Source organism: Lygodium microphyllum, chromosome 1 (assembly GCF_053477565.2).
Source record: "Lygodium microphyllum isolate KBCC chromosome 1, Lygodium_microphyllum_v1.1.10, whole genome shotgun sequence".
Lineage (NCBI taxonomy): Eukaryota > Viridiplantae > Streptophyta > Polypodiopsida > Schizaeales > Lygodiaceae > Lygodium > Lygodium microphyllum.
This window is the reverse complement of record NC_141135.1, coordinates 75,951,767-75,967,293: the sequence shown is the minus strand read 5'-3', so window position 1 is coordinate 75,967,293 and position 15,527 is coordinate 75,951,767. Positions and strand designations below refer to the sequence as shown.

Here is a 15,527-nt window from a genome sequence, read left to right as displayed (position 1 = left end):
AATGAGTGTAAATGTATTAGTGGAAGCAGCGGAAGACAAGGGTGAGATGGGTGGGCTTGAAATGATGGTGTAGATGAAATGGATGCATTTGATTGATTTTGTGAATTAAATGATGGAAATTGAAAGGTACATGTAGAAGGAAGTGAAGATGAAATACTAATATCAAATTGACTATGAGAAGCAAAACTGAAAGAAGGAAAGTTAGAAGCAGCACTTTATCTTTTCTTATAACCACTTCTACATTTGTTAACATACAAAATGGATCCTCTTTGGGATTTATTCCACAGTCAACAAATTGAGACTTATCTTCACCTTAATCTATTCTAGATTCTTGCATAGATGTAGGAGCATAAGAAGAAGAAGGCACAAAAGTAGAGACTTGTACATCTTGCATTGGAGTAGATGGATTAGGTTGGAAGAATGGAACATGGTTGTTTTTCTTTGTTCATTAGGGAGGCCATTCTTGGTGGAGGCTCCGATTATCTTGAAAGATCTTTAGATTTATGTGCAACATCTAAAGGGAAAGAGTCATATTTACGTTCAATGGCTTGCTAGGCTTGATGTATAAGATTTAGGTTGTATTCGGTCTATGAGATCTCGAATGGCCTATAAGAGCCATGATAGTCAGAGGTTCTCCACCAATGATGGAATCTCATGGGCCCACTCTTGTTGAGTTCTCGGCATAGGTTGCTTTGGAAATTGAAGTGGTGAGGAATTGTTTGAACTCATCTTCCCTTTGAGAGTTCTTGTTTCACATGTTGAGCTTTTAGATCAAGGCCTAGGTTTCTTTAGAGAGTATCTAGCTCTGACATCATGTAAATAACAACTCGAACACAGAAGACAAACACAAATGCTTGACAAGGCACAAGGTGATAACAATGGAACTTAGAGGAAGAGTAGTTGAGAGATAATGAAGAAGGAAGAAGAATGAATAATGGATAGTACGATGCTCAATGTAGCAAACACACTATGTAGAGTGAATACAAAACCTTGGACTCATGTGTCTATGAGGGATTGGGGCTGAGTGCCCTCCTTTGAAAGATCTTGAAACGCAGCAGACAACCTTGAAAACATTGACCAGCTGCAGAAAATGGCAGAAGACAGCATAGCAGGCTTCAGCATCCCAAAAATGGAGGGCCAAACAGGTTGATGACTGATCTGGAAATGAAGACAGCTGAAGACAGTCGACAAACAGCTCCTAGAGAGGCAGATAGGCTGGGTGGCAGCTGCATACTGCAAATGCAGCAGTCTGGATGATGGGCGACAGTAGGCTGATGAGGTGGCAGCTGTTTGGTGACGGATGATAGAAAAACACAGCAGTTTTGAGGCTGATGATGGGTGGTCAGTAGCATACACAAGCTAATAGAGGGGTGGAAACTGGCGCCTGACTGTAGGACAGCAATATGAACTAAGATATCTGCTTGGAAGGTTTGTGGACAGCAGTAGACATGGTGTGAGGAATCTGCAAACGAAGATTGGGCTGAGTGGGTGGGCAGCCTCTTATTTATAGATGTGGATCCTCCCAAATTAGGGTTTGTTTACTGGACACAAACACACTCTAGGAAAGTTTGGTAGTAGTATGTTTTGGGGCTGTTTTAAAGAGCTAATTGAACAGTTTAAGTTTGGAATGCATTTTTAAGCTCAAGTGGGGATGGGGTAGGGGGCGGCTAGGAGCGAGGATGGCTGTCCCCCATCCCATTTTGGTGTCCCCTTCGGCAAATCAGTTTTGGACAGCATTCCCTCATTCCAAGGCCTAGGACGGCCATTCCTTGCTACTATGTGTGCATACATGTATTTGTATCATCCTTTGGCTTCAGATTAATCCCTTATGTTGCACATACAGGACATTGCCTCCTTACACCTTGTAGTGACAAGCAGGTAATGTGCACCCACTTTGGCGTTAAGGGATTTACAAAACATTCATATGTAGTATCTCCTTAGCTTTTAATTTATTCTACAATTCTGGAACATGTTTGGATGCTGTTTTCTTACTTTATTGATTTTGGGTTGGTGTTCTTTTTATCTAATCATAAGAGGTAATTAGGTGAAGCTTGATGGCAGATTGGAGAGTTCTTTGTTTGTGAGATTGAATCTTATTTCAGCTTTTTATTGGCAGGATCTTGTTTGTAAAACATTTTATGAGTTATGGTTTGAAGAGCCCACTAATCAGAATACCACATATTCTGGAGATAACAGTGTTGTTCCTTCAGAAATAGCTGAGCGTGTCCAGCAGCTTGTTGGTGTTTTGAAGTGTCTTCAAAACCATCAAGCTATGGTTATTATTGTGAAACGGAGCTTGGCTTTGGACTTTCCCCATCAGACTGCTAAGAACTCAGCAGCTAGCTTGGTTTCTCAAGCTACTGTAAGAAACCGTTGTGAATTGATGTGCAAATGCTTGATAGAAAACATTTTGAAGGTTAGTGGAATCTTATCGCATAGTATTTACCAACTTGCATGGGCTTAAAATCCATGTTGTGCGTGCTTTCTTTATTTGACAGCACTGTGCATGGCTTTATAGTATGGGCTTTCTCAACTTGACACTTATAAATTACCATAATGAATCATTTCCTGCAGGCTGAGGAGGGGCCTACTGAAGAAGCAGAAACACGTGCTCTACCTTATGTTCTTGCATTACATTCTTTTTGCATGGTTGATCCAACACTCTGTACTCCTGCTTCTGATCCATCACGTTATGCTGTAACTTTGCAGCCTTACCTAAAAACACAGGTAATTTTCTGTATGATCATGCTACTGCATTAATATCTTCTATAATCCTTGTTTCATTGACTTTATCGTTACATGACTTGGCAGGTTGACAATAGGGATGTTGCTCAACTACTTCAGAGTATTGTTTTTGTAGTTGACACTGTTCTACCACTGCTTCGTAGACCACCTCCAAATTTTGTGGAGGAACTTGAGAGGGATCTCAGACAGCTGATTGTCCGTTATTCTTTCCTAACAGTTGTGCATGCATGCATCAAGTGAGAGCCAAAATTTCTGTGGATTGGTAGACATACACTGTTTTGGTAATTGTAGGTAGATCATATTTTCATGAGCACGTATTCATGTCTCATATGTTGGCAGATGCTTGTGCTCACTGGGCAAAGTTGCAGCAAAAGGACTCAACTCATTTGAGTTTCTCGTGCGGAAGTTTTATAGACTGCTGGATAACTGGAGGCAAAATCAATTTGGAGCTTCAGAGAAGCCTGTGAGAACACTGGCCTGGATGTTGTTTGAAACAGAATATGCACACAAATTAAAGGATCTGTGAAGTTTCGTAAGGTTTCCACACACACACACACACACACACACACACACAGACACAGCCCCATAAAATAAACCCGGTCAAAAAAAAAAAGCACGCACGCGCACACACACAAAACCCACAGATCTCTACTGGAGATGTCAGTGGCATAGCTATCTATCTCAAGGCTTTAAAAATAATAATTGTTATGCTCTTGCAGAATGTGTTACGCTGTTTATTTTGCCTTGGCCTGCTTGTACGGTATGGTGCTTCTATGATTGATGCAATGGATGATAAAGAAACAAGCATGCAGCAATTGTTGCAGTTATACAAGCACTATCTTCTATCTGAGGATTTTGATATCAAGGCTCGTTCATTACAGGTAAGCTTCTTGAAGGCTGGGTGAAATCATTGTTCTAAACGACTACCAAACCTAACGTTTGATGAATGTGCAGGCTCTTGGTTTTTTCTTCATAGCAAGGCCAGAGTTCATGATGGAGAGGGACATGGGAAGAATGATAGAGGCCACTCTATCTTTGTCTGCTGATTTAAGAATTAAGGTAACAAGTTATAAAGCGCAGTCAAAATTTACAACATGTAACTTGAATCTCCATGAGCTGATTTGGCTTATTCAAACAACATCATATGTTCCAACTTTGTAGGCATGCTAATCTCATAATAGTAGGTATCAATGACATTGAGCATAATGTTTTCTTCCTTGGTGTATGGGACCTTCGTCTCCTTATTAGAATCATCCTCATCTGAACTTTTGAGCTTCTCACCATTGCCAATTTCCATGATGGAATGCTTTGATTCCTTGTCCATATATCATTTCTTGTTATCAAACAATGTGTGTATAGCCTCTGCAGCTAGACTATTCTCATCCTACAATGTAGGTGCCTTAGCACACGGATTGCTATTTTGGGCTTTTCAAATGCTTGTTGAAGTGCATTTGAAAATAGATAACTTTGCTTGTGATGAGCAAAGGTCACTAGGATGAATTGGGATGGAGAGGTTGCAATGTCTAGCATAGAACTGACAATTTTGGAGAAAAGTTCTTTCTACACACTTTTGATCAAGGAGAAAGAAGGCTCTGCTTTGCTGCTCCAAGCAATAATACTCCTAAGGTAAATCAAAAACCTGTAGTGGATCTTTGGTGTCTTGCTAACTGCATGGGCATGCACCTTAGGAAAATGCATATTCACATATTGGGATGTGAAAGGGCGCCACAACCTTGAGATGATGTCCATTGGCACTACAGTGCTGTCCTGTTATTTCTGCTGTCTGATGGTTACCTTGTGCCTAATGCCATTGATGAAACTAAGCTCTATGTGGTTCCCTTTGGTGATGATGAAGATGAAGCGATCGTGCAGTTACAAGGTATTGTGAGATGATGATGTGGGTGGGTGATCACATGAAGGAAGCACCAAGCTGAGTTTCCCATGGAGTTGTCTGGGAATTGACATGTGTACAATGATGATAGTGACAAGGAAGATGTACGAGCCCAACATATCCTAATATTCATGATTCTTTGTGTGTGATTGACTGCAGATGTGAAGCAATCACTATCATCAGTGTGTGATCGGCTACAATGTATCTTCTTATTTGGGATCATGGACATTGTCCTGCACCATTTACAGTCTGCTCTCTTTTGCCAGCATAGGTCAGGTCATGTATCTGACTGTGTCATCCAACTCAGAAGGTTTGCCAGCATATCATATTCCTTATGTGACAATTGTGGTGGGGTATCTCTGAGATGTCATGGGCACGGTAAACAGACACAGAAACCATTAGCAGCATTGGATCCTGCAAGTTCTGATGCCATCAACGTCCAAATTTCGCATCCCTAGTGTGTGGACGGACTGTAAATCAATTCAGAGTGTTGAACAGACCTAGCAGGCTACCTTGTGGCTGTCTTCAGTGCAAATTCCAGCAGGTGTGGGTGGCTTGGATGATTCAATGATTCCGAAACTGATAGAGCTGATATCCTTGGGTAGTCTGGCTATAGCCAATGGAGATGTGTTACTTGGACTTAACACCCAGACTCCAACTTCTGCAGTTAGATGCATGTTATATACACACTAGAGACTCTTTAGGATCTGGATAAAGATACCCAGACTCTCCGATGGAGATGAGAGAGGTTGCAGGGTGACTTTGAGTGCATGAGAAGGAGATATGCATTTCTTAATGTTTGGGATTCAAGCACATTTCCATCTGCAGTCACACATTGGCTGGCATTATTGACCACCAGATTGGCTTTTCGCACAACCCTCATATTTAACACTCTCCTGTGATGAGAGAGCTTGGAAATCTTCTTTTTCCTTAATATTATTGTCACCTACAGGCTCGTATTGTGTTTTGACTTTGGCTCATTAGAGAATTATAAATAGCATTCTCTCTTCTTGGAAAGAGATAGATGGGTCTAGCATTAGACTCTTGTGGAGGTATTGTGAGATAGTAAGATTCTGTTTTCTTTTGGGAGGAAGATAGAAAACAAAAAAGGGAAAAGCCCCGCCCGGGGGGGTGGGGGGGGGGGGGTGTGGTGTTGCATTTTCTGAAGCTGTAGTGCAGCCTGAGCTCATCAAGTCTTCAAGAGCCAGTATGAATCATTCCTCACATTTAGCCAACAGTCACTGTTGTTGTCCTTAAGTGTTGGAACAGCCTGTATGCTAGTCACACGAAGAACGGGGGAGGGAGGGAAGGAGAGTTCTCTGTCATAAGAGTACTGGTGTCATAAATTACTCAGATTTAAAGAGCATTCAAGCTTGTCCATTGAGTGAATTTATCTCATTCACAGGTCTGAATGAATTCTGTTGTGTTTACTTATGCTGTAGATACAATCATTGAGAAATTTTCACGATTATCTAGTGGATGTCGAAGAAAAGATGGGATGCGAAGCTGGGAATGAAGCACCAGACAGAGGCAGGCATGGATCTGGTGCTGTACCTGTGGCAGCAGGAGCCGGTGATAATAACATTTGTGGAGGTATCATTCAATTGCATTGGGATTCTATACTAGAGAGATGTCTGGATATGAATGATCAAGTCCGACAGGCAGCACTGAAGGTACTTGTTTTCAACAATTCTAAGGCCTCTGAATATCTCAAGAAGATAAACTATCTCTGAGGGTCATTTATCAAGTCTTTTCTTCTATAGATGGCTGTGATGATTCAAGGGTCACACAGTGTCCTTTGTATAGTGATTTGTATCACTGTTTGGACTGTTTCAAATTAAAGATTTCATGTTTTAGGTGGTGGAGATTGTTTTGCGACAGGGGTTGGTTCACCCAATGACTTGTGTACCTCACTTGATAGCTCTTGAAGTTGATCAACACGAATCAAATTCAAAACTGGCTCACCGCTTACTATCTCATATGAATGAGAAGTATGAGACTCTTCCTTAGATTCTGTTTGTTTAATATTCTTTCAATAATTAGGGTCTCTAAATATTTTTGGATAGGTACCCTTCATTCTTTGAGAGCCGCTTGGGTGATGGTCTTCAGCTCTCTTTCAAATTTATTGAAACTGGTGCCGCTAGTTCTTGCCAAACGTCACCTGTGGCAAAAAGTTCAAGTACCTCCAGAGGCAAGCTTGATGCAACTTTGGCAGTATCAGCAAAAGTGGGCATTAGTCGCACTTACAAGCTTATTCGTAACAGCAGAGTTTCAAGAAACAAGTTCATCTCATCTGTCGTCCGAAAGTTTGATGTAGGAACTTGGGGGTTATCTTCACTTTCTTTTTTGGTGTAAGTGAATTTACTGTTTAGATAAACTTCATTCTGCTGTGTCAACAAGGGTTATTTATTTTCTTTGCATATAAGTACATGAGCTATAGCCTGTATTGTTTGGATATCTTTACACTGGGCATGTATGTAATGTGTGGGATATCTTACATGCTAATCCATTTGTGGCTCACTTGCAGCATAGGTGAAATTTGATATAGCAGTCATAAGAGTACAATGTATGTTAGCTTGCAATGCATGTAGCTTATCCTTCTGTACCATTATAACCATGTTGATACTTTGTAAATTTTGCAGTATTTCACAATCTTGACATCAGTGGTTGATAGTTATGTTTCCTAATATTTTCCAGGTATTGTACAGAGATTCTTGCATCCTTACCATTTAGCTTACCAGATGAGCCTTTGTATCTTGTATATGCCATCAATCGTGTGGTACAAGTTCGAGCAGGAGGAATTGAGTCAACGATTAAAAAATTAATTTCTGAGGGTCCTCTGGAAGAAGCTGCCAAGCATGCAATGGAATTGTTAGCTGCTGAAAGACAGCGAGACAGTGAGAATGCCTATAATTTGGATGTTGTTCAGCCTCAAATGGATGAAGAGTGTACTGATCTTGATGATACCCAGGGTATTCCAGAAGATGCTGTATCTAAGTTGAAGGTCTTATTCCCTTGTTGTTTTAGTAACTCACCTAAAATTTTCAATTTTGGGCAATATAGATAGGTCATTCTTCTTTGGCATGTCTTTAAAAAGCTCTGGAGCAACTTATTGAGTCTTTATCCTTTTTTCTAAAACTAGGATGAATGCCTGGCAGCAGCAGCACTGGGATTATTGCTGAGATTAAAACGACATGTTAAAATTGCTTACAGCCTCAATGATGCTCGTTGCCAGGTAAAGGATTTGTTTGGTACTGTTACAGTAAATCCTTGACTAAAAAAGAGAACAAAAGTTGAATTGAATTTATGCTTGCTTTCTATGATTCTCCCCTTGTGGGCTGAACATTTAGTACATGATAGGAGATGAGTTGGCTGTTAGGTTTTTTTAGCCTGTCATGTGTGGCCAGAGCTAACGCTTCTGGGCTGCATGCAGTGCTGGTGTGAGAACAAAAAAGAATAGCACCTCGAGCAAAATCCAAAGGCAACCCCAACAGACAATCACTAGAACCCAAACCAAGATATACTAGACAATAGCTCCTTCTAATCAAGCAGAAGGTTTTATGCTCATTCAGTTGTGCACTTTGTGGGTTTTAGAATCTTAGGGAGTGTGTCACCTTTGACAGCCATGGATTCTCTCCATATTACTTTGGCTTGACCTCCTTATAATTTTAGTATCGTCACCCCATGGTCTTTAGATGGTGCATCTCAGTCAGAGCAACAGACTGCCTGCAATGGGCACTTCTTATCTAGGGGAGAGTATTGTGAGAGTGCACAATGGAATCAGAAACACGGAGAGGAGAGAGCAGAGATGAAATGGAAAAGGACATACAAATTAATGATCTGAAGACACCATTACAAAGCTGCACACAATCAGCCCCTGCATGTTGAAGAGGTGTGTTAGTGAGGACTGATGGCAGAAGATCTCACTGAGAAAGATGAGTGAGAACGATAATGGCTGGAAGTAATGGATGAGACAGTGGAGGCATGGACTGGGGCAGCCTCTCAATAGGCAACTGACTGGGAAACAAGCTTACATGCTGCAAATGCCTGGATGATGTGACCAGCTGAAAATGGCCAATTGAAGGCTGGAGTGAAGGTGCCCTGCTACTGTGTGGCATGAATGGCAAATGCACTCTATTAGGATTAATGTGTAGAGTGAACAGGCTCAAGTGAATAGGTGGATGAAATGGAGAAGAGACTCTAATCTCCATCTAATATAATTGAAATGGAAAATACTGACACATAAGAATGGATGATAGACTAAGATAGTGATGGAGCTCCCCAAGTCCTTGTCCCAGTCCTCGTTTGACACAGATTGGAGCAGAAATTCCAATGGAAGACCAGCTAATGTGCATATCAATGAAGTTTGTTGATGTAGATGTATAGCTAAGTAGCATGACCCATTTCCAGTTGAGAATTCACTGCTAGGGGTGGCAAGAAGATGCCAATGGGCGTGGAAAGGCCTTGAACAAGTCAGAGCAAATGTAACCAGTTGAGAATTGATAAGTCAAGTCTTTGATTTCTCTAGAAGACAGTACTGAGGAGCTATCGAAGAGGCCGTAGAGCATCCTAGTGCCGATAAGATCAGGGATCAAAGAGTGCTGGATGGGCATGCTAGCCAATAAGGAAGGGTGGTTTGGAGAAGAGGTAAAGTAGCTCTATAGAAAGCTAATAGCAACTAACACTACTGACGGTTTGCAGTCAGTGTGCTTGTACGCAAGGAGTTTAAGCAGGTGGCAGCAAGGGCACTTGTGTACATGCTTCATGCTTGGCAGCTCATGCATATCATGGTTGAGCAAGAAGCAGTCCACTATGACCACTTGTAGTTGTGAAGCTGAGTATAGGGCAGCTTTTAGTTACAATGGAGTGTGTTCCACTCAAATACCTTTTGGTTGATTTGGGTGTTCGATAGTCATGTGCCACCTCCATCTTCATTGACAGTCAAGAGTGTATTGGCAATTGCATGGAATCGAGTGCTCCATGCACGTTCTAAACACATTGAGGTGCACTATCACTATGTTAGGGAGAGACTCTTTGTAGGAGAGATTAGGTTGGCCTATGTGCCAATACAAGACAACCTTGTAGATCTTTTCACAAAGGCTTTGCCTTGTGAGAAGTTCAAAGCTTTTCACAAAGCTTTGGGCTTACTCCCCTTTGTGGATTGATCATAGTCCACTGGGCTTGGCACTCCCCTATACTATGCTAGCTCCGTTTCATTGCATCATTTCTAGTTCACCGCATCACTCCCAAGGGGGATTGGTTACCATATTTTGGTAGTGATGTGTGTGAACACAATGTCAAAAATAACATATATTCTTTGATACAGTATCAAAATAAGCTGCAGTGCAAGGAGATAGTAGGGTTTGTGAGTAGTAACACAGAGTGTGTACGATAAACACAAAGAGAAGAGAAACCTAGAAACACAAGAACACGGTGATGATGAATTGAATCATGCTATAAGAAGAAAAGCTGACACAATGTAGTTGAAGCTCAAAAGATAACTACACTGTCCTGTTTGAATCAAGCGGTAGTATTTGTGGGGAATTTGCATAGTAAAGGGAGCAAAACGTAGTCCTTCGACTAGTGGGCCATCAAAGTAATCACTAGAAGGTGAAAGACAATTGTCGAGAGAGTGATACAGTCCTTTGATGCCATCGGAGATGTGGAAGATGATCGCTAGCTATCGAGGGTGCGAACCATATTCCTCTGAGCGACACAATCCTTTGATGCCGTCGGAGATGTGGAAGATGATCACCAGCTATCGAGGGTGCGAACCATAGTCCTCTAATGCTGGGGAGTGACCTAGCAGTAAAACTCAAATCCCAGAATGTCGGAGCTGTCGAACGTAAGGAGAGCAGCCTAGGTGTTGATGCTAGTCGGATAATGAGGATGCCAGATGATGGAGATGAGCCGGGCGGTTAAAATGCAGGTTCCAATAGCGTCTATGACATGGGACTGATGCTAGGCGATGGAGGAGGAGCCAGGCTGGAAAAACGCAGGTCCCAGTAGCCCCTGTGATAGATGAATGGCGCTAGGTGATGGGGGAGGATCCAGGCTGCAGAAATGCAGGTCCTAGCAGCCCTTGTAATAGATAAGTGATGAAATCATTGATGCTCGGTGATGTAGACTATCGCTAGAGGCTAGGATGCTAATGTCAAGTTGAAGAAGGTATTTGGTGTATCGAAGAGATCGAAGAACTCCCAAAGGTGGCCTCTCGAACCTGAGTAATCAAGGGTAGGGAAAGGTGAGGCTCGGAGCCAAGGGTGCGCACTAGTCACTGTCGCTCAGTGGAGCGGATTGCGTAGCCAAAGTAATAAAAGGTGTTGAACAATCAGAGTCTCTTGAAGGAGTGAATTGCCGAGGGGATGGTATCCAATATCACTCTCTCTCAAGGGAACAGACTTTAAAATCATGGGTTATAGAGGTGGCATCCTTGAAATCCTAGAAGAAGTAGAAGCAACCTTCATAGCGCATTGTAGCAGTTGTAAGGAGGTTGTGGTACCGGTCAATCCTCTCGTGGCTCGAAAGGGCGTATTGTGCATTGGATGCATCTTATTGCTTTGAGCATAAAAATCTGAAAGCTGGTGCAGAATAAACTCTGTGGCCGAGAAGGGAGAGATGGCACAACGAGGGCCTGGAGGTGGATGCATATACTTTGGCGGGGTAGGGAGGAAAGGTCCATGGTGGCAAGCATCGGTGGGGGTTCTTGTGATGCCTGAAGAGGAGCACCCAGTGATTTGTCCATCTGTCTGTGGACAAGTCATAGCATCGGGGTATCAATATGTAAAAGCGAGGGTGGATGGGAGAGGAAGTGAAGGGTATCTCTGTCTCCTAGTGATGCAGTATCAGTGAGGGGGAAATTAGTAGATAATGTCGAACCCGCAACTTGTCTTTACCTTCTCTGATGAACAGAGTCTTTAGCTCTCTGAGCTCCTACGGTTTGATACCATGTCAAAAGTATCAGGTATGCTCTGATACCATGTCAAAATAAGTGACAGTGCAGAGAGAGTAGGGTTGGTGGGGAGTAACACAGAGTGTGTACGGCAAATACTGAGAGAGAAGAGAAACTTAGAAACACAAGAACACGATGATGATGCATTGAATCATGCTATGAGAAGAAAAGTTGATATAGTAGAGGCGAAGCTCAAAAGATAAGAGCATTGTAGTGTTTGCCAATGGGGAATCTACATAGTGAAGGGAGTGAAACACATTCCTCCGAGCAGTGGGCTATCGAAGTAATCACTAGAAGGTGAAAGACAACTAACAATGGAGTGGACTGTAGTCCTTTGATGCCATTAGAGATGTGGACGATGATCACTGGCTATCGAGGGAGCGAACTGTAGTTCTTTGATGCTGGGGAGTGACTTGGGTAGCAAAATGCAAATCCTAGAATATCGAAGTTGTCAAACATAGGGAGAGCAGCCCAAATGCTGACGCCAGGTAGATAACGATGATGCTAGATGATGGAGGATGAGCTGGGCTGCAAAAACGAAGGTCCCAACAATCCTTGTGATAAGTGAATGACACGAGGTGATGAAGGAGGCAGGCTGCAAAACGTAGGTCCTAGCAGCCCTTGTAATAGATGAGTGATGAAATCACTGATGCTCAGTGATATAGACTGTTGCCAGAGGCTAGGATGCTGATGTCAAGCTAGAGATTACGATGCTATGTCAAGCTAGAGATTACGATGCTAGGCAAGGAGGTCTCCACATTGAAAAACGCATGTGAAGGTGGAGTGTGATGGAGAAGGGTACTGATGCCAAGTAGATGATGGTGACACCAGGTGGAAGATGCTCCAAAGGCAAGGCCTGATGCTGGAACAAGGTGCCTGTACTAGGAGAGGAAGGGTGATGGCAGCCACGAGCCTCAAACCATAATGTCCTCCTGAAGGGGTGTGAGGGCAGTGGAAGGGGATGATGAGAGAAGGGAAGGATGTCTGATGATGGAGGAAGAAGGGTGAAGAATGAGTGAAGAGAGTGGTAGGAGGAAAGAATGAATGAAGTTGTCTATGGTGGCGCACCATTGTGTGGGGACCCATTGAAAAAGTGACCAAAATGTGAACACCAAACCTTTTTGGGGCTGTCAGTGCGAAACCCTAAATGAAGCGTGTGAATTGAAGAAGTGGTTTCTCAACACTTAGGACAGCTGGAGCACTGTTTCTCCTCTAGGAGTTTTTTTTTCCTCTGGTCTTGTATAACGCCGATTCAATTTAGGGTATACTAAGTCAAATTTTTAGTTGTGCACTCTGAAGCTTCTTCTTTTCCTAGTTGTGTAGTTGGCATTCCTAGAACCCTAAATCCAACACGTGAACATAGGCACTTCTGAATAAACCAGGCTTTCACAACAACACTTCAAGCATATTCATAATGGACATGGGCGTGTGGGATGGGATGGAGGGGATCCAACACGTGAACATAGGCACTTCTGAATAAACCAGGCTTTCACAACAACACTTCAAGCATATTCATAAGGGACATGGGTGTGTGGGATGGGATGGAGGGGATGCAACGTGTCATAGGGTTTTTACTATTTGCACTATTTCATGTGGTTTTTAGTTCACCAAGTGTGAGGACTCATTATTTGGTGGTTATTGTTGGACTTTAGTCTTCATGTCATATTGTATTTATTATTGCTCAGTTTTGACTTTTGCTATATTTCTCAGTTTGTACTGTTTCTTGTTCAGTGTTTACTGTTGTACTTTAAGTCACACAACATTTCTTAGTAACCATTTGGCATTGAAAATTATTGCTTTTACTATTCAATTGGAGTATTCATTATTTCTTATGTTTCAACTTTCATGGTTCATGTATTGTTTTAAACTTTTATGGGATATTTTTAGAAGGTTTTTAAGTTAAGCTATTATATTTGTTTAGTTTCTTTATAGATATTTCAATTATGTTTTCCATACATATATTTTTTGGGTCCCCATCCCCGTCCTGGTCCCTCGTCTCCTATTTTCCTCTGTTTGCTCTTTCCCCCCCCACCCTCAAAAAAAAAAAACTTTGTCCCCGTACCCCATCGTTGGTGACAATGACTGCAAGTCAGATAGTTAGGCTCTTGAAACTTGTCATCAATGTTAGTACATGGAGGAGTCATTGAATGATGAAATAAGGAAAGAAGCTAAGCAAGAGTATGAGAGAGTACATGGGGCACTTGGGGTCAATGAAACCACAATCGGAGGTTCAAGTGTTCAAGAAAAATGATTCAATAGAAAGGTATACAAGAGAAAGGAATATAAATTGAAGTGAGGGTAGTGACTAATCACAAAAACTGACACACATGAACCCTCTCTTAAACATAACTTATAATAAAAAATACCACCGGCCTTAGAGCTGAAAGATTGATGAGATGATGTAAGATTGATGGCTTAAACACAAGGTCAATTGGCCATGATCAATAAGGTGATAACCAAAAAGCAAAATGCAGATGTTGACAGGCTGGAAAAAGGTCGGCAATAGCTACATGAAGTACAACAAACAAAGCTGGAGTCCAAATAAAGAAGGGAAAGCTGTAAATGCAGGGTACACAATAGCAAACAGGTAGTAAAAGAGTCAGAACATGGCAGTTTAGGGCGGATTCATGCAGTATTTAGTATTCATCTTCTGCAGTCTTCAGCCTCTCTCTCTCTCTCTCTCTCTCTCTCTCTCTGTAAATATCTTTCTTTTGATCTCGTCATACACTTTTGCATTCGCTGCACTCTGACATGGTATCGGAGCAACATTGAAGGGCTGATTGATGGTGGGGATATTTGAAGAGGAGATTTCAGCGTGACACCAAGTCTAGATTTTCAGTGTTCAAGGGTAAGCAAGAGGGCTATGCGTCTACACAAGGCAGGAACAAGTAGAGTGCTGGAAGGAAAGTGAGGTTGATGTGTTTGTGCAAGTTTTGCTGATCGGGAAGGAGGAAGGCTGTATTTTCAGCCTTTTGCTATAGATTTTGATTTTTAATCGACTTTGGTGGTTAAAGAAGGTTTGAGATAAGCGGAGGAAGCCCTAGCAAGCTTTGTTTCAAAGTTAAGAGGGAGCTACCCATTGTTTTGTATAGGTTATTTAGGACCTATATCGTCAGAAATTGATGTGGAGTTCCGGGCAATTATGGATTGGAAGGTCCCTACGTTATTGGTCCTTCCACAGGATCAAATGCTAGATGGTGAGAACTATTGCATTTGGCAGTGACAATGCTTGCTATCTTGGAGCCTGGGTTTATTGCCCTTTGAGCTGTCAAAGGCTGGTTTCACTAACATTGGTTATATCTCTGTGCTCATGGGCCACTAGCACTCAATGTCAATTGTGAGTTGAAACTTCAACTTTTGAGCATGGATTGCAAATCATTAAATGTGTATTGAATGCTAGATGATTAAGTTTTACAGTGAATAATGGTTTATTGTGTCTTCAATACATGTTAACGTTTCAAAACTTTTTGTTGCGTCATGCATTGCAGTATCTGGTTAGGATGGAAGTTCTGTTTCCTTCTCCCAATTGCTTCTGTTTCTTCATTTCGGAAACTCCAAGCAAGCATGGGCTGCCTCGATCTCAAGTGTTTGCAATGATACTCTGATTTGACCAATAGCAACTCTCATAACATGGAACATATGCACACCCATGTAGCTTGGGGGTAGGGGGTTGATGTCTCTCTTATGTGCATTTTTGTAGGTGTTTGTCTCAAAACTCATGCTGTCTGCTCCCTCGAGAGTGTAAGTATGAATTGTGGTAAGCTAGTTCCATGGTTTTTGCTGGTATGATCTTCAGAGAGGTGGCTGATCCATGGATGGAAATCCTCTGCTCCAGCCCCGGTTGTGCTTTCTTCATGATTTCCTTCTCCTGTTATTGTAGCCCTACGTTTTTTGTAGCCTTCCAATTTCATGTGTTGTTTCCTATGTCTTTGAGTCCGC

The 15,527-nt window shown here is 42.0% G+C and overlaps 1 protein-coding gene across 2 annotated transcripts in view; it reads left to right on the top strand.

Moving 5' to 3' along the window:
* Positions 1-15,527, top strand: part of EMB2773 (PHD finger family protein) — a 115,555-nt gene that overhangs the window by 97,709 nt on the left and 2,319 nt on the right. For both annotated transcript variants that reach the window (XM_087678833.1, XM_087678831.1), the window contains exons 17-27: positions 2,117-2,416; positions 2,575-2,727; positions 2,812-2,981; positions 3,085-3,208; positions 3,465-3,626; positions 3,700-3,804; positions 6,079-6,309; positions 6,494-6,627; positions 6,703-6,987; positions 7,334-7,640; positions 7,779-7,871. In XM_087678833.1, coding sequence (XP_087534959.1) covers positions 2,117-2,416; positions 2,575-2,727; positions 2,812-2,981; positions 3,085-3,208; positions 3,465-3,626; positions 3,700-3,804; positions 6,079-6,309; positions 6,494-6,627; positions 6,703-6,987; positions 7,334-7,640; positions 7,779-7,871 — 2,064 coding nt within the window. The remainder of the gene's footprint in view (positions 1-2,116; positions 2,417-2,574; positions 2,728-2,811; positions 2,982-3,084; positions 3,209-3,464; positions 3,627-3,699; positions 3,805-6,078; positions 6,310-6,493; positions 6,628-6,702; positions 6,988-7,333; positions 7,641-7,778; positions 7,872-15,527) is intronic.